The sequence below is a fragment of the Belonocnema kinseyi genome, chromosome 2 (assembly GCF_010883055.1).
Source record: "Belonocnema kinseyi isolate 2016_QV_RU_SX_M_011 chromosome 2, B_treatae_v1, whole genome shotgun sequence".
In the NCBI taxonomy this organism is placed as follows: Eukaryota; Metazoa; Arthropoda; class Insecta; order Hymenoptera; family Cynipidae; genus Belonocnema; species Belonocnema kinseyi.
This window is the reverse complement of record NC_046658.1, coordinates 116,685,481-116,704,659: the sequence shown is the minus strand read 5'-3', so window position 1 is coordinate 116,704,659 and position 19,179 is coordinate 116,685,481. Positions and strand designations below refer to the sequence as shown.

At 26.4% G+C, this 19,179-nt stretch overlaps 1 protein-coding gene across 4 annotated transcripts in view; it reads right to left on the bottom strand.

Annotated features, from left to right (window-relative positions):
• The window catches only part of LOC117167717 (hexokinase type 2), an 84,011-nt gene extending 65,270 nt beyond the window's left edge, over positions 1–18,741 (bottom strand). The window contains exons 1-2 of one of the 4 annotated variants that reach the window (XM_033352856.1): positions 18,709–18,741; positions 18,516–18,577 (exon numbers count right to left, since the gene is read on the bottom strand). In XM_033352856.1, the coding sequence (XP_033208747.1) occupies positions 18,516–18,572 (57 nt within the window). In that variant the 5' untranslated portion in view covers positions 18,573–18,577; positions 18,709–18,741. The other 3 variants (XM_033352858.1, XM_033352855.1, XM_033352861.1) reach the window with 3 other exon arrangements.
• Between the last annotated feature and the right edge of the window lie 438 nt (positions 18,742–19,179).

Here is a 19,179-nt window from a genome sequence, read left to right as displayed (position 1 = left end):
AAAAATGTTGAGAACAGAACTATTTCCCAAAATTAAAAAAAAACCTTTATAATTTAAATTTTCCGTTTTTGCAATAATAATTAGAAACATTCAGAAATAAATTTTATCGTCAAATAAAATTATTTATTTGGAACTTTTAATGAACTAAACTGATGTTGCAGAAAATTTTTAATATTTACTAACGCAGATAAATAAATACATATAACCTCATTTAATATGGGCAAAGGTTATGAACAGAATCCTATGCTAATTTTCAAAAGATGTGATGTAAAAGTGAAAGAATAGAAATCGTTGTCCTTATTATTAGAGAATAATTCAAAATAAAATTTTTCTCTTAAATTAATTAATTTTGAAAACGAAAATTCTTCATTTGGAAATTGCAATTTACAAAAATCCAAAGAAATAATTTCGTTCCGTCAATTTTATATAGAATTTTATGAAATTTTCATGACAGATAAAATTCTAAAATGTTCACTAGATTCTTTAATTATTACTGTTTTCGTTGAAAATACTACATACGTTGTCAAATTTACGTGAATATCAATTAATTTTTTATATAAACAAAATTACACGAATATAAACCTATGTTTACATATTGTTGAATATTTACATAAATTTGATAATTTTTTTCTAATGCTTAACAAATTTCTATTTGTTTAAAAGAATTTTATTTGCTTAAATAGTTTTTTCGGAAACTTTAAAAAAATAATATACAATAGAACACATAAAATTTTTTTTCTGACTGTATACTGTATAGAAATTAAATATTTAAAAAATCATTTTCTTATGTTATTATGTTTTAGAAAGAAAAATTCTTGGGCAAATAAAAATTGTGATAATATAACAATCAGGACACTGTTAGAAATGTTCAGAAAATCCCAACACATTTAAGATACTAAAGTAACTGAAATTTATGAAATTAGGTTGCTGAAAATCAAATTCCGTAACTTTTATAGTAAATATACTAAATGTTCATTTAACTTAAGAAGCAGTTTCTGAAAATTATGAATATTTTCCTAAAATTCCTTAATTGTAACAGAAATATAAGGTATCGTGACGTAAAGAAATGCGCAGTTGCATGCGTAGGACCAAGTTTGTAAACGATGTTACCAACAATTTTATAGACCTGTTTTGAGATTTTGAATAAAGGATTATGAATCTTTACAGCTAACAACCGTAAAATATTCAACTAAAATATCTGGATCAAAACTGCTGCTAAACAAAAATCCGACGAGGCATATTAGCAAAAACTAGACAAAAAGTAAGCTCAAAACTGAACATACGTATTATATTTGAATTGCAAGCTTTGAAAGACTTTTTTCAATCAATTATTTATAAATTTAGAATGCACGGATTCAAAATTGAAAAAATGCTTTCAAAATTGTATAAAATCGTAATCTTTTTAACCTAATTATTTTTGTTAATAGAAATTGGCCGAATTCAATTTTTAAAAAATGTTCGGCACTCGAAAGTGAATGTTATTTTCTATTCTTATCCTCCGAAAATTCTAAATTAGAATTAGGTATGGTCAGAGCACACTTTCGAGTTTAAGCGAGAAATATATGCGAAAATTCAACTAGTTTAATAGAAAATTAACTTATTTTTAAATCACATATTTCAATGCTCATTTGTCAAACTATAATAAGTTTGGTTTAACATTCAAGAATTTTGTTCTTAAGTTTTTTTCTTCTTTGTTAAAAATTTCAACTATTTTGTTAAAAATGCATATTTTTGGATAGAAAATGCAACTATTCTCATAGAAAATTTCTTTCTCATTTAAAACTCATCTTTTTATGCCGAAAAGTGAAACTGAAATTTTTTTTTGGATAAAAATCCAACTGTTTGTATAAAAATTCAACCATTTGTTTCCAAAAATTGCCCTTTTTTATTCAAATTTCAACTGTTTCGTCGAAACATCGTACGCTTGCATTAAAAATTAAAGTATAATTTTCGTGGAAGATTTACTTCTTGTTGAAAACTTATATGTTGTTCTTAAAATGTAAAAATAAAGTCTTTTTCGGATAAATATTCAATTTTTTCTTTAAGTTTGTATTTTTGCTTTAGATATTCATTCTTTTTTGTAGAAATTTCATTTGTCATGGACAAAAATAATACTGTTTGATTGAAAGTTAATCTTTTCTCTGTTTGAGGATACAAATTTTGTTTTTTAATTTGGTTGAACCACTTTTTTAAGAAATCATTTTTTTAAGCAATATTAATATTTTAGTTGAAACTTCATATTTTCTGTTTGAAAATTAATTTTTTTATGAAAAAATTACATACGAATATTATTTATAAAAAATAAAATAGCATTTTGTATACATTTTGTGAGTCATTTTCTCTAAACATGTAATGTTTAGAGACATTATTGTTTGGTTCATTAATTTGAATATAAATTTGCAGCATATATTTGTCTTAAAAATAAAAATTAAAGTAAGACTAGAGCGAAATTTGTATGTGAATACCTATCACGGTGTGTCTGAACATGGGTTTAATGGAAAAAAATTCACCACAGATGTTCCGACGGGAATTGATTAGTACATTAAAATGAATCATCTATGCTGAATTTCAATAATTTCACCTGGCCGTTTCGGAAAAAAGTGCGTTTGAATTTTACAAATATCAAATTGTCAAATTTAAGTAATTTACTATACTAAAATTATATTTATTGTATTCATTTAACTATATTATTATCGTTTCATAATCATATAATATTAATATTATAATATTATTATTAATATTAAAATGCACATAATGTTGAATTATTACTAGTTTTTTATAATAAATCTCTTAAAAAAATGATTAATTATAAAATAATTACGAAATAATTTCATTATATGCGCATTCATTTTCAACATAGTACAAAAAAATTAAATTTAACATTTATAAGTATTTTACAGTGATTATTATTATATATATATATATCTTGTACAAAATATATCCATTAATATAAGACAATTATATTTAATTCTTTATAAAAATGTATAGAATCAAATAAAGTTCGTTTTTCTATGTCTTTTATTCAATTTCAAACGCGACGAGAGTTGTATTCTCGAACTACTTTTAATAAAGTCTCAGGATACTAAGCATTTGAATAAGCTACTTTATATTTACCCCAAGTTGTTTTGAAATCGGCATGAACAGATTCTATGCACTGCTCACTAAAAATTCCCAGGGCTTTGCCTGTTCTGCGACAGAAATTTAATACATAAAAAAACACTGCATGAACTTTTTGTATAATAGATATCCCCAAATTACAGTAGCTTTCTTGAAATGCAGAAATATTTTTTTCAAAGTTTGCTTTCAAATCTTGAGACGAACAAAAATCTACAACTGCTAGAAACACAGAAAAAACTAAAAATAAAATTTGTCGCAGGAAATGTTTTTGAGCGATAAAGTTTTGTTTAACCAACTTCGCGTCTTTCAAAAAAGTGTGTTTGCCATAGAAAAAAAAGAAAGCTTAACCGTTATTTGTTTTTTGTTGCAGAGAATCTTTCGTCGGAAATCTATGTAAAGTTTATCTTCTGTTTTTTCTGTGAAGTCTTGAAAACACTTTACATTATTAAGGCATTTTATACAACAAAAACTACGTAAATGTCTATTTTATTTAACACTCCTGCATTTTCCGGCAATTCTTGTGAAATGCTGTTAAATAAAATAGACATTTTACGTCGTTTTTTTTATCAAATGCCTTAAATATGTCAAGTGTTTTCAAGACTTTTTAGCAGTTGTTGATTCTTGTTTTTCTCAAGATTTAAAAGCAAACTTGGGAAAAATTATTTCCGCATTACACAAAAAGTTCATGCAGTGTTTTTTCATGTATTACATTTCTGTCGCAGAACACACAAAGCCCTGGGACATTTTAGTGAGCAGTGCATAGAATCTGTTCATGCCGATTCCAAAACAACTTGGGATAAATATAAAGTACCTTATACAAATGCTAAGTATCCTGCAAATTTATTAAATGCATTCCGAGAATACAACTCTTGTCACGTTTGAAACTGAATAATATGCATAGAAAAATGTACTTTATAAACAATTGAATATAATTGTGTTATATTAATTGATATATTTTGTACGAGATATATATCATAATAATCACTGTAAAGTACTTATAACTGTTAAATTTAATTTTTTTAAAACTATTTTGAAAATTAATGCGCATATAATTACATTATTTCATAATTATTTTATAATTATTCAGTTTTTTAAGAGATTTATTTTGAAAAATTAGTAATAATTTAACATCATGTGCGTTTTAATATAATTATATGATTATGGAACGATACTAATATAGTGAAATGAATACAATAAATATAATTTTTATAGTAAATTACTTAAATTTGACAATTTGCTATTTTTAAATTTCAAACGCATTTTTTTCGAAACAGCTTGGCGAAAATTGTTGAAATTCGGCACAGATCCTTCATTTCAATGTACTAATCGATTCATGTTGGAATATCTGTGGTGCAATTTTTTTCCATTAAACCCATGTTCAGACACACGGTGCTATGTTATATTATATGCTCAATATATCAAATGTCGAACAAACTTCTTATGATAAAAGATGGGCTTTGATTATTTATTTGATATAATGAGTGTACATATAACGTAGATACATAATAAGTAATTACTCTTCACTTCAGATATATTTTCTTGCTATTTATATTCTCAGGACAAATATAGACTTCATGTTTTATATTAAAATAATGAACCGAAACAAAATTTTTAACATCTAGGAATTTTCAGTTACAATAACTGAAAACTCCTAAACTGTAACAGAATGTTGTGATACATGTGACTGGAGTTTTATGCAGTTACCGTTGCTGAAATTTTGGTTACAGTTTCGGAAAATTCAGAAGCGATTTCTGCAAAAAGCTTTAGTGACACGTCTCTGAAAATTTCTGCAGAAATTTCTAACAGTGTAGCATATAGGATACCATTTTGAGAAAAACGTACATATCTCTTGCTCGATTGTTAGAAATTTTGAAAATATAAATAATTATTTGTTTAAATAATCACAACATTGCTTTTTCTTTAAATTTACTTATTTAAAAAATGACCAAAAATTACATTTCATTTGTAATATATGATTATTTTTCACATATTTTGGAAAAATAAATTGTTTAAATAAGTTACATTTATCCGAACAATTAAAAATTATTTTAAAATCTTTTGAGATATTCAAATTGTCTATTCGTATTAATTTGTATAACAAAATGCGGCAGAAAATTTTGATAATCAGAATAATATCAATAATAATAATAATATCAAAATTATATAATATCATATAATTATTCGTTGTAATTAACAATAGTATGTAAAAATGTAGTTTTTAATTTTGGACCATATTTGGAGCGTACTGGGGAGAAAGAAGGGCTTTAAAATTGAAAATGATGGATACGGTTTTATTTCATAGAGGCTCCTCTTCAATTCCTAACAAATTTTCATTGCCCGAAAATGGAAACTTTTTAAACATTTTTTGGGCTATTTCAATGATAAATAATAATTAAATAATTAATTTAATAATAATTTGATTTAATTCATAATATAAACTAATAAATAAAATAATAATAATAATATAATTACAAAATTCTTTTCGTTAAAAAATCGATAAAATTTAATTATTGGAAAAATTATAATGATAAACATCTTGTCTCGTAATCTTCGCCTTTATTTAAGCTAAGAAAAAAATGTTATTCAATAAAAATAAAAGCTTTTAATAAGATTATGAGAGGAAATCTCATCAAAAGTTTCTTGAAACAAAACGCATATTAAATCGAAATAACAGGAAATTACATTGGATTGCGGTAGAATGTGAACGCAAAGAAGATTACATTCAATGTAAAGATCAAGTTTAAGGTTGGCTAAACTACATCTTTTATCCATGATTCAGGAAAAATATATTTTTTTTTAATCCATATCGAAAAATGATCTCTTATCAATTAGTCAAAGTCGGCGACAAATATTTACAAAACATTATCCTGAATTTCTGAATTAGACAAATGGTAAATCTCGCCTAACTACTGGTACCTGTGGAGTCACTGAAAGATTAGTTTCAGCATTATCCTCTGCATCAGACAACCACGTTTCGATTATCTTCTCTTTGGTGTAGCACTTGAAAATTTTACTCAAAAATGAAATATTTTTCGTTTTCATATTCGCAGTTTCCGGTTTTGAAAATTACAGTTCCAAACTGAGTCCTTCTTAAGAAACAGTTATTTTTATTTTATTCGATCACACTAGTTCACGATTCGAGAATAAGTTTGTTTATTTATTTTTTTCGCGCCTGCACGACTACCCTACAAAAGGAATTTCTCGTGAAGAAATGAGAAGAGAATCTCTTTTTAAAGTTATTTTTATAGGAAACACAGCGGATGACCTACTGCGCCTGAGCGATGCAATTGGTCCAAGATATGCTATCAATGATGACCCCTCTGTTCGATAATTATGGGTGAGGGGGGGGGGCATGAACATGTTTCAGAAGGAAGATTTTTTTATAATTAAATAAATTCATTAAAATGCCAATTAGAGTTAACAATTTATTTCTTGAATCAATTTACTGCCAGTCAATTTCATGAAATCGAATCTTTCTCTTTTAAGATAGTTGCATCAAAAATCAGATATCAAAAAATATTTTTGTATGCTTGTAAGAATGAAAAGAACATAATCGATGATGTAATTTCAAATAGAAAAGCATTATTTGTCATGCAAAAATGTTCAAACTTACAACAAACATTCATTTTAACAAAGTTTTTTGCAATTTAATTTTGTTCTTACTACCGCTTCTTATTAATTTTTGGAGAAAGGTAGAATTTTAATGAATGATAGCTTATTTTTCGGGAAAAACATTATCTACAACTGTACAGTTTCCAAATTTTGAAAATCGAAACTAGTAGGATTATACGTGATGTTTCTGCGAAATTAGCGATAATTTATTAAAATTGAACTATTTTTAACAAATTTTTAACAAAAATTTTGTTAAGATAATTATTTTTAGTTGGTTTTAAATTTTGTTCGGAAAAATTAATCTGTTTTCTTTCTAAAGACATGTGACTGATAATATTGTTTCAATTCTTAAGATCATAGAAAAATTTTTCGTCCTAGAGACGAATATAAAGCTTCATTTATAAACTAGTTCCCAATACCAATATATACCAAGAAAATTATTTTGTTGTTCAACCAAAAAAAATTTCTCCAAATAACACAACCAGCAACTCGAATCTCGATGCAGTAATTGTAATATTTGTTTTAGCATTATTATGCAACACTATAAACGAAAGTCCAAATCTACCATAAAGATATGGAACATTAAATTTTCGTTCTTCAGTGGTTTATTGGTGACAATAGAGCACGAGATAATACTGAATTATTGCTTTAGAGAATTCCATAATGCATTTTTATGGATTATCCCATTTTTAAAGAAGATTAATGGTTTCCATAAAATCGAATCTTTGAGGATTTACTCAGACAAAAATATACAGTTGAATTCTTGAACAGCACATTTTTTTAAATATTAAAGATTTATGGGTGTGCATCAGGGCGATTCAATTTAAAAGACAAAAAAGGTCTTCAGAATTTACTCAATAATCTTAAAAAAAAATTGTTCTCAGATATCAATAATCCTCTAAGTTTGGTATTTTTGATGGATTTCTGGTTTCATTTTTAAGGAAAATAATAATTTTTTCATACTTGTTTTACGCGTTTTTATGATTAGTAATTTTATTGTTATTACACTGATTGTATTCGATAATGATCTCATCAAATGACAAATTATTGTTTAAAAATGTGCAACAAGTAGGATAAAATTATTCATTCCCTTAAAAATGAGATACATTATTTAAAAATAAATAATGTACTATGATGGCTATGCAAAAGGGAATACGAAAAGCAAATAGGGCACTTTTAGATATTCATAAATTGAAGTCTCAAAATTTAAAAAATGGCATCTCTTATTTAATTCGATTTTGGTTAAAAAATGCAGCCGGTTTTTTGTTATCGAAAGTTTTACTCAGAATAATTTCTCTGATTTCTGCTGCATTCAGCGGCTTAAAGCCGCCAATTTAATACAGTCAAAAAAAAGTTTGCTTCATTTGAAAAGAACTTTTTCCTTAAATAATATCAAATTTTAATTAGTATCAGTGTTATTATGGGTACATTAGCTTCAGAATTATGGCAGCTTAAATTCTGATAGATGATAACCCCATTTTTAATATGGCCTCCATCCGAGTTGTAACCGTAACCAGCACTGCTCAACTTCGATGATCGCAGATTCGCAGTCGTTGAATTAATTATTTTGACAGAAGAACCCTGATGTTTTTTTCTGAGTAAAATATAGCAAAAACAAAAGTATAGCAAACAAATGCTGATTTTTTGTTTAATCTACTGGTGAAGTTTCATTAATGCCGTTTTAGAGAGGACGTCTCATTAATAACTCAAAATATTTCGTATACATTTTTAAATGATATAACTTCATTTTCAATAACTCGTTAAATTTGGCAGTACTACCTCATTCTAAAATTAAAGTCTATCCAAAAATAAAACCATTCAGAAATTTCACACTGTGGTGGGTAGCATGTTTGCTTTTTGCTGGCATAGCAAAATAAATTATACAAAAGTTATATAATTCTTAACGAACAGAACTCAAAACAAATCCTTTTCACTCACGAAAAATAAGTAAACCACATTAAAAAACTTCGAAAATATTTGGTCAGGATTTAATAAATGATTAGCTGATTCATTATTTAATGAAAAACTGTGCAACTGTTTATGTACATGAAAACCACTTTTTACCCTCTACATTTTACATTATCCTTACGGAAAATTCCACATGAGTTTTGAAATTTTACGAAAAATGTAACTGCACAACATTTTTCATCACACGCTCAGATTTCACACTCTTCCCTAGTCCCTTTTTTTAAAAATATTTCCTCTTTTTCCCCTATTTTCAAGAAACTTCCCCCTTTTCTCATTTTCTCGTCATCTTGAATAAATGAAAGAACCCGATAAGAAAATACCAATATTTTTGGTTGAAAGTTAACTCTTTTTATTTAAACAATCTTCCATTATATTTTTGGTTTAGAATTATTCATCTCTTTTGATTGAAAATTCCACTGTTTGGTTGATTACTTAATGCTTTTTGACCGAAAATTCGTCCATTTGCATAAAAAATTCATATTTCTTGGTAGAAAAGGAATCTTGTTGAAAGGAACTTTTTTTAACTTTCCACTATCTTATGAAAAATAGGTTTTTTTTAGATTGAAAATTCACCTATTTGGTTAAGAATTCATTCAACTATTTTGTTGAAAATTTACTTGTTTTGTTAAAAAGTCAATTACTCTGTTACAGCGATCTCTTTTAGTCGAAGATTCAACTAATTTATTGAACATTCTTTTTTTATAGAAAATTCTTACTTTTAGATTAAAAAGTCGTCTTTTCTGGTTGAAAAGGAACTTTTTTGATAACAAATAAATTGCATTGGTAGAAAGAATATATATAGTTTAAATATAATGGAACAAATTATTTATAATGTTTATTTGATTTATACAAAAATGCATAAAATAAATGGAAAATTATATATCATGTTTCCCACTCTGTACAATTTTCCCGGCTAGTTGTCTAATGAGAAATTCGTCTTTTTGGCTTAAAAATTTAACTATTCGGTCTTTCTTGTTTTTTGTTTGTTTTTTGTGGAAAATTTAAATATTTTGGTAGGAAAATAGTTTTAGGTTGAAAATTTACCTATCCGGTTAAAAATTTGCCATTTCCGTTTAACAAGACTGTTTTTTAATTTTGTTTATGAAGATTTAACTACTTGATTAAAATTTCAACTATTTGGTCAAAAATTAATTTAATTTGGTGGAAGATTCATCTCTTTGGTTGAAAATTTTATTATTATACTGAAAATTAATTTTTCCTGGTTGAATGTCAATTTGTTTAACTGTAAATTGAACAATTTTAATTTTAATAATCCGTCTTTTCTAGTTGAAATCAACTATTTTTTATTTAAAATTATGAAATCTTTTTTGGTTAAACATACATGGTCGGTAGAAAGTATTTTTCGGTCTGAAAAATTGTTGATTTGGTTGATTATAGTCAACAATAATTATTGTTGATTTGGAATTCATCGGATTAAAATTCTAATATTTGGTTGAACATTTTATTATTCTATTAAAAATGTAACTATTTTGTTAGAAGGTTATCTTTCTTCGTAAAAAATTCAGTCATTTGTTTGAAAGTTGAACTTCTTAGTTAAAAATTCATTTCATTGGTTGCAAATGTAACTATTCCATTTAAAAAAATCTTCTTGGTCAGAAAATACTCTTTTGGGTTTAACTTTTAACTCTTTTGTTAAAACTTAATTTTTTTTTAGATTCATAATTTTAGTTGAAATTGCATCGCTTTGGTTGAAAATTCGTCCTTTTGGACGAAAATCACTCATCTTAATTAAAAAATCATTATTTTCAATTACAAATGCAACTGTTAAAAAATTATTGGTTGAAGATTCATTATTTTAAATGAAAATTCAACTATTCTAGAGTATGTTAATCTTTTTGTCTTCTGAATTAAATAATTTGGTAGTAAATTAAACTATTAGGCTGAAAATGAACTCATTTGTTGGAAATTAAAATTTTCGTTTGCAAATTGAACTATTTGGTTTAAAATTAAATTGATTTTTTTCTATCAATTAGACTGTTTAAAAATTCGTCCTTTGGTAGAAAAGTCATCTTTCTTGATAGAAAATAACTGTTTTTGGAGAATTACCTGTCTTCGAAAAAATTTATTCTTTGGCTTGAAAATTTAATTATTTTGTTGAAGATACAGTAGTAATGTAATATGTTCTTCACATTGTTTCTCAAAACAAAACAAAACTTTTTAAAAAATGTTGATTTTCATTAAATTAAATGCTATTTTCCTCTTCTTTTATTGATTTTTGTCATTTTTAGGAAAAATTGGTTAAAATGCACAAAATTCAAAACTAGTAAAAGTATGTTTTTTATAGATTTCAGAAAGGGGAACCATTTGGTACCATGAGCTGCTGTACATATTTTGCGTCTTTTTCGAGAAAAGTGACATTTTTAATCATTAAAGATGAAAAAATTGTTTTTCTCGAAAACGCGTAGTACGATTTTTGCTTCCTTAACTTAAAATAAACGCAGGGCATTCCCGAAACACATAAAAAAAGAGAAACTGGAAGTACAAGTATAACTTTTGGGTTGAACTTAAACGAGGCTAGCCGTGTTTTTTCAGTGCATAGCAACCAAATGTTTGATTCTCCCAATAAAAGATTTTTTTCTGCTAAATGAAGTATCAAGAAAAACTTTGATGCCGAACAAATCATACTAAAAAAAATACAAAATTTGACTATGCCCATTTTTCCTTATGCTGGTTAATTCCTGATGGAGACAATTTTACAAGATAGTACAGCATTTCTACAGATGTAATTTTCTGTTAAAACATGTACTTTTTTGTGAAAAAATGTACAAAATTTATTTTTAAAAATGACAATGCCATACAAATAGCTCATTTTTCATGTATTTTCTTGCAGAAAAGTAAAATAAAATATAATTAAGTACTAAGTCTCTACAATTCCAAAATTTGTATAACTTTTTAACAATATTTTTTTACTTTGTTGTAACAATCTGCTAGGTATTACAGAAAAATACAGCATTTTAATTTTTTTTTAATTTGGGCGTTTGACGTCATAAAAGCATTTTTAATTTTTTAGTAAATTATTGTTGAAAATTACAAATCTTTACAAAAAATACAAGATTTTACAAAAGATCTAATATTGGAAAAATTAAAATTACTTTTTAAACACTGGTGGTTTATTGTAGAAATGTACAAACCTGTTTGAAAATTTTTGACAAAAAGCTAAAACCATTTTATCATTTCATTTGGAGTTATAAAATATGAACTGCAAATTAAAACACTTAAAGTGGAATACTTTTGAATATTGAAGTCTTGAAATTAAACTTAAACATTTTTTAAAGTATTCCACTTTGATTATTTGATTTGCAGTTCAGTTTTTAAAACTTCAAATGTACAAATTTATATAATTATGAGTTAAAATCCTTTAATTTCGATGAACATGATCAATTTTTTCTTAATTGCTAAATTTTTATTTGCAGTCAAGAAGTTGTTCTTTTTCGCCCCAGGATGAGCTAAAATTGAGAACGATCATCTTATTATTTCTTATTGCAATATTCTAGATATTTATATCCTAGGTCGGAAAAGAACAACTTTTTGGCTACAAAGCCTGTAAATTCTTGAAGATTCTTATAGTTGTTAATTTTTGTGGGAAAAGAAAACGTAATGAAGTACAACAATATACAGTAAAATACAAAATAAGTACAAAATTCATCTCAGTAATATTAAAAAGTTGTACTTTCCAGTTAATTTGATTGTAATTTCTTGTATTTATTTATGGACTCCTCTCTCTAAATTTGAATTAGTAGAAATTTTACTAATTCTTCCAGTACACTTCATTTTAATTGATAAATCAGTTATTTTCAGAGATTTACTAATTTTAACCGTAAAAAACCCCGTAACTGAAGTTAATCAGCTATACCATAACTGTAGTGAATCATTTATAGACTTAGAACAAATTGAAAGAGGAAAAATTTCTAATTAGGATTTTATTTATCCTCCAATATTATTTGTAATATTGAGGTTTAACTATAAGTTTAATTATTATTTTTTCCTTAGAATATATAAACTTAGTGTATAACAATGCACGGGTGTAAATGTTGTCAAGTACTAAGAGTAATTTACAAATTAATTTTACCCATCTATTGTTATACACGTTTCATTTGAAAATATTTTATTCTTTCCATTACATTTTAATTTTTCACCTATATTCGTGTCTCCATTTGAGAGTGAAGAAAATTTATTACATCTGTATCTCATTGATAATATATTGTCACTGCACGTCAAAAATTTTTTGAAGGTGATAAAGAGATGTATATGTTTGTGTGAATAAAATTTCATGAAAGGTAAGTTTACTTTGAAAATTATAAAATATTTGAAGTTGTTACTATTATGCATATAACAAACAATATTTTTTTCAAAAACTTGCTGAGGTTCAGTTAAGAGAAAAATGTATAACATGTGTATTTTCTAATTAGCAGTTTATTTTCATTGAATTCCGCAAACTAACTTATTTTTTTTAAACAAAATTTTAATAAACACAATTTATATACATTCTTGTCCATCTTATGATAATTATTTATTTTAATTACTAGAATTGTTTTTAATGTCCATTTTGAATTCCACGCAAGCGCAGTAATACAAGGCGCCAAAATTAGGTATTTTCACTTCAACCATCAGCTAACTTCACTTCGTTAAAAGCTGAGGTGAAAACAATGGATCAAATGCATGGAACAAAACTTTATTTCTGTAATATCGTTGTAATTTATAATAATTAGAATAATTTTATTATTTCATTAAATAGAAATTAAAAAATAGAAACTATTTTTTAACTAAACTTATATATATATAAAATTATCTTTTATGAAGGTATTAGCAAAATAGGGCAAGATTGAACTAAATCCCATGCATTTGGTCCCTCGTTTTAACCTCAGCTATCTACGAAGTGGAGTTAGCCTCTTGATTTGAAGTGAAAATACCTAATTGGCAGCAGACGAAAGAAACTAGAGAATAGAAAAATGACAAATTTTTATAAATTCAGCTGCAAAGAATTGTGCAAGGAATTGCTATAATTAGGCATCGTCGATGATGAAGTCATCAAAAAATTGAAAGGTAGTAATTTTTAATTGAATATTCATACACAAAACCATTTAGCATTTGTAAAGTTTATCATCCCTCAAAGGACCTTTGGGGTCATTACGAAGACGGATTTTCCTGTTTTTTTCTAATTGTTTACGTTTATTTTACATTCTCATTAATGATAGTGTAATAATCGTTCAAAATTTCGCTCTTTGGTTTTTAACGGATCTTTACGTTTCGGTACTCATAGAGTCCGAAAGTCATAACATTTTGGTGGCATCTAGCTGTATGCTTACCTGAATGTTGTATGATTTGTTCAATCGCGGGAGCCATTGATGCACTTTTTAAAAGTCCTCAAATGAAGTTTATGTTCATTGACCAGATATACGTCCAACCAAAATTAAAAAATGTTAAGCATTTTAAGAATTTAAAAATATTTTTTTTTTTTCAAAATTTCAGAAATGTTTGTCAACGTTTCTTATACATGGTTGGAAGACTTGCAACATATGTACTTTTATATAATTTTCAAAAACTTCAGAAACTGGGTTAAATTTTTCAATTAGACCAAAATGTAAAGAATTACATTTTTTTTTTTAATTTGAAGCATAATTTTTTACGTGTTTTAGATATTTTTGTCAAAGTTCCTGGTGCACGACAAAAAGACTTGCAAAATATTCCAACGACATTTAAAATTTTTTTGCATTTTTGTTTTTTAAACGTCCTTAAGTTTAAAGCGTTATTTTTAGTGTATTTGAACCAGGTTTACAAATTATCTTGATGAAATTTTTCAATTGTCCACAAATTGAAGATGTTCTAGATTAATAAGTTCGTTTAATCATTAAGTTCAATGTACTATGTATTAACCAGAAATATGTACATTATTTAAATAATATTTTATATATAAGTAATATTGTTTGATTCAGAATGACTTCAGTTTTCAAATCTTTATTTTAATAAATGAATAAGCAATTATTGGATTATTATTATTTGATTGTTTATTTCATTATTTACACTTGCTAAGTAATTTCAAATTTTAAACAATTTCAAATTTCAAAATAACGTCCAAATATATTTAGAACGTAACCTTTTCAAATTAACTGATTTCTTCCATACAATTATAACTGATCAATCAGTTTTATTAGTGCAGGTACATATCACTGATTCAATTAGTAATTTTCGTTTTACTAGTCCAATAAATACAATTCTACTAATTGTCAGTGATTCAATTCTAGCTACAGAAATGAGTAGAATTTAACTGACAATCGGTTATATTTTACTAATTCAAATTTCGAGAACTGTAAAAATGGCTTTAGATGTGTGTACTTTTTTGTAAACATTTTTTCACCAGGGACAATCGAAACTGGTATTCTTTGATCTATGTAGCATACTTGTAAACAGAGTAAACTAGTATTAATTGAAGAGTCATGATCATAATCTTATTAGTATTTTCATTATTCTTTATCACAATCCACTATCATGCACACTTGAATGAACTCTTGCCGTTCCATGTTTCCGTTCATTCTCATTAGTCATTACTCTACTAGGCTACTCACGAGTCCATGACCTTCGTGACGTATTCTCGAATCAAGTTCGAAAAAAGTAGAATAAGATGACTGATAAGTTGAGAAAGCTTTTTAGTAACAAATGAACTTTGTGCTTTGTCATAAATTATTGAGCACGTGTTGAGTAGTTAAAAGAATAATATATATCTATAATAGATTGTAGATAAACAGAATTGTATTCAAATTATGAAAAGCCGAACTTTGGTACCCAAAGTTTAATCAGGTCTTGAAGATTTAATTTCAAAATATAGTCACTCTTCATAATCATCAACATTAATTTCAGTCAGTGTAACTCTAAGGGAGCATACTTAGATTACGCAACAAATTATAAGCCCAGCTCAAGACCCCCACTCTCACCTGCCACGAAACGTAACAAAATATTTGTACCACCCTCCCGTTCTTACTGTACAGTATTTATGTTATCTAGAAATATTTAAATATGGCACTTGGAATGAATTGACATTTTTTGTATGTAAGGTAATATATGCTTTGCTGGGTGAAATTTGCATTTTTTTTTTGTATTTTCCCTTCATCAATTTTGCATTTTCTCTGGCTATTAGCATTAAAATACCAGCACCTTAATCTTGTAATATTTTTAACATAGAAGATTTTATCAACGAAATGAAACATCATTTCAAACACATATTTGAAATTTTCATATTTATTAATTAATTTTTTTAATTCTACCATAAAAGATGACTTTTGAACAAAACACTTGAATTGTCAACAACATAATAAAATTTTCAACAAAATAATTTGAATTTTAACCCAAAAAGATTAATTGGCAACAAAAAGTGTAATAGTTGATATTTCAACCAAAAAAGATGACATTTTATCTACAAAAAAATTAATTTTAAAACCAAAAAGACGAATTTTCAACGAATAAAGATTTTTCAGGCAAGAGAAAAAAGTTCACATAAATTGTTGTATCTTTAATCCAAAAAAGAATTTTTTGCACAAAAATTTAATTTTCAAACAGAAAATATGAATTTTCAGCAGAAATATTAATTTTCAACAAAATATTTAAATTTTCAACCAAAGATATAAGCATTCAATAAAATACATTTTCAAGAAAGTAGTCCAATTTTTACCCACCCAGTTGAATTTCCAATTTAAAAAATCCAGTTTTCAACAAAGTTAAATTTTTAACCAAAGAGATAAACTTTTAACTAAAAATATGAATCTTAAAAAAAAGAAAGACTTCTTAATTGAGAACTTCAACCAAAATAGTTCAATCATTTAGCAAAGACGATTAATTGTCAACCAAGAAGTTGCATATTTATCCAAGATATATTAAATTTCTGCTAAAATAGATGAATTTTTATATCAAAAAGATAAATTTTCAAAAACATAAAAATTTTAACTTTCATCCAAAAAAGATTTTAGTTTCACTTTTTAACATCAAAATACATTTAAGTTTTAAAGAAGTAAATTTTTTACGAAGATACTTGAACTTTCAACCCAGAGAGGAATTTTCAAAAAAATAGTTGCATTTTCAACAAAAAGGCTGTTTAAAAAAAATGATTGAATTTTCAACCAAATAGTTGCATTTTAATCCAAGAAAGGTCAAATTTCTACTAAAACAGATGAATTTTTAAATCAAAGAACAAATTTTCAAAAAATAGTGCAATTTTTATCAAAAAAAAATATTTCAGTTGACACTTCAACAACAAAATATGAATTTTGAAGAACAAGTCAATTTTCTTTGAAATAGTTGAATTCTCAACAATACAGTGGAATTTTCAACCAAATAATACAATCTATAAATAAAAATATAATCTTCAGGTGGAAGCAACTGCAAAAAAATCAATATAAATACAAGGTAAAAAAATTACTAACAAGAACATAATGTCAGGGTTTACCGCAAAATTTCATTTGAAGAATTACCTAATTTTTCCCTAACAAATTTTTATTTTCCTTGGCCATTAATACTTAAAGGTCAGAATCTGAATCTTGCAACATTCCTAACCTAGAATCTTTTATAGACAGAATAAAACAATTTCATATTAATGTTGAAAATTTTTAAATTGACTCTACTTGACAATTATCTATCGTGATAGAAATTCCTTGACTTTTGCAAAATTTCTATTCTAAATCCCTGACTTATTAGGTTTTTTTTTGGCGTGTAAATTTAAATTCATATTAAATTTCTGTACAATTACTGCGAATTGTTTGTTTATTCGCGAATACCCCAAAATTACGTACATGGAATACCCCCCCCCCATCAATAAATTATAAAAAATTCTTTGACCCCCTCCCCTTGAACTTTTACGTAATTTAAGTACGTACCCTTATGGGCTGAAAGGTAGAAAGTAAAAAAAAAATATTTAAAAAATAGGTGGAATTAAGCAGTGAAATATATTAACAAAATGGATGATTTTATTAATTCCCGAATAACATTTTTAAATTGAAAATATTTAATAAAAGCATTTAAAAACCAGTCAGCCAATTCGACAGTGTTACCTCTCTAAAAATCACATTTACAAATAGAAGGGGCGGGAGGAAATTAACAATAACATAAGAAAGAATAATTTTATATTTTAATATAGTCTATAAAGTAACATTGGCGAATGCGATAATTTATTTTATTTTTTTCAAATACTTTCAATTCGAAATTTTATTCTGAAATTTAAAGAATCATAAATTTTATTATTGAATTTCAATCTACTATACGAATGGTGTAAAAATAAACAAATATAACAAAATAATATATAACATATGTAATAAAATACGTAACAATAAAAAAAATTAAGTAAAATGTTTTTTTTTTATAATATTATGAATTTGTGATGTTTAGCATATTCGACTTTTTTTAAATAACTTTGTTATTAAGTTTTAATCTGAAATGATTTTATCCCGCTTATAAAACATTATATGTTAAAAATGTGACAAGGTCAAAATACTGACTTTTGAATATTAATGGTCAGGGAAAATAAAAAATTGGTCAGAGAAAAATCAAGAATTTTGGCAATAAAGTTTTTTTTGCGGCCACTCTGCATTGCACCTAATGACATTAAGAAATACTTGTGCCAAAAATTCCTAAATGACCTTTTAGGAACCAAGGCCAAGTTCACTCAAATTATAAGACAAGTACAAATAATATTGGCTCTCAACTCTTCATTTTGATTGAAAAATTGTGTCAGGGTCATGGAAACTCTATTGTGATGCTTTGGTAAGTTTCTGCGATTAGGATGTCAAATCGAATAAGGTGAATGAATGACTCACAGGTTCTTCTATGTGCTCCCATTTTTCTGCGAGGTAGTCCCAAACTTCGGCCTCCATCGTCACTTTTTATGGAATTTTGATAAAAAAAAAATTGAAAAGGAAATATGAGTAAATAAGACGAGGTAGAAAAAGAGACTGTACCACTGTCACGACGTCTCTTGCGATTACTAAAGACGCTTTGCAGTTTACTTACATCACAGGTCGCCAGCTCATTCCTCTCTTACTTGCTAGAAATATACGAGTCGATCGCAGTCTGCCAGGTATTTTGGGAGAGCAAGGTTTACGTGCTACCTCGTGAGCACGATTCATTTTTTCCTCATCTTGTCAATCATTACCGCTTTGATCCACACACGTTGGAGAAACTCTTCGGATCTTCGTAAAAGAGTTATTGAGCATACGAAAAACCAAATACCTAATTTAAGTGGATAATTCGACTTATTTTAAAGCGTAACAAAAAGAAGCATATAAAATATGAAATTAACAATGTGTTTTAATTATTAAAGTAAGTAAACAAAAAGATTGATATTCAGACAGTGAATGCCTGAATTAGTTAAGACGATATTTATGCGGAAAAGTTAGCGTGAGGTTGAGATGATCTTACATTAATCCAAGGGGTCTCGTAGATGAAAGTAAGACGCATATTAATACTGAAATTATGGATCCC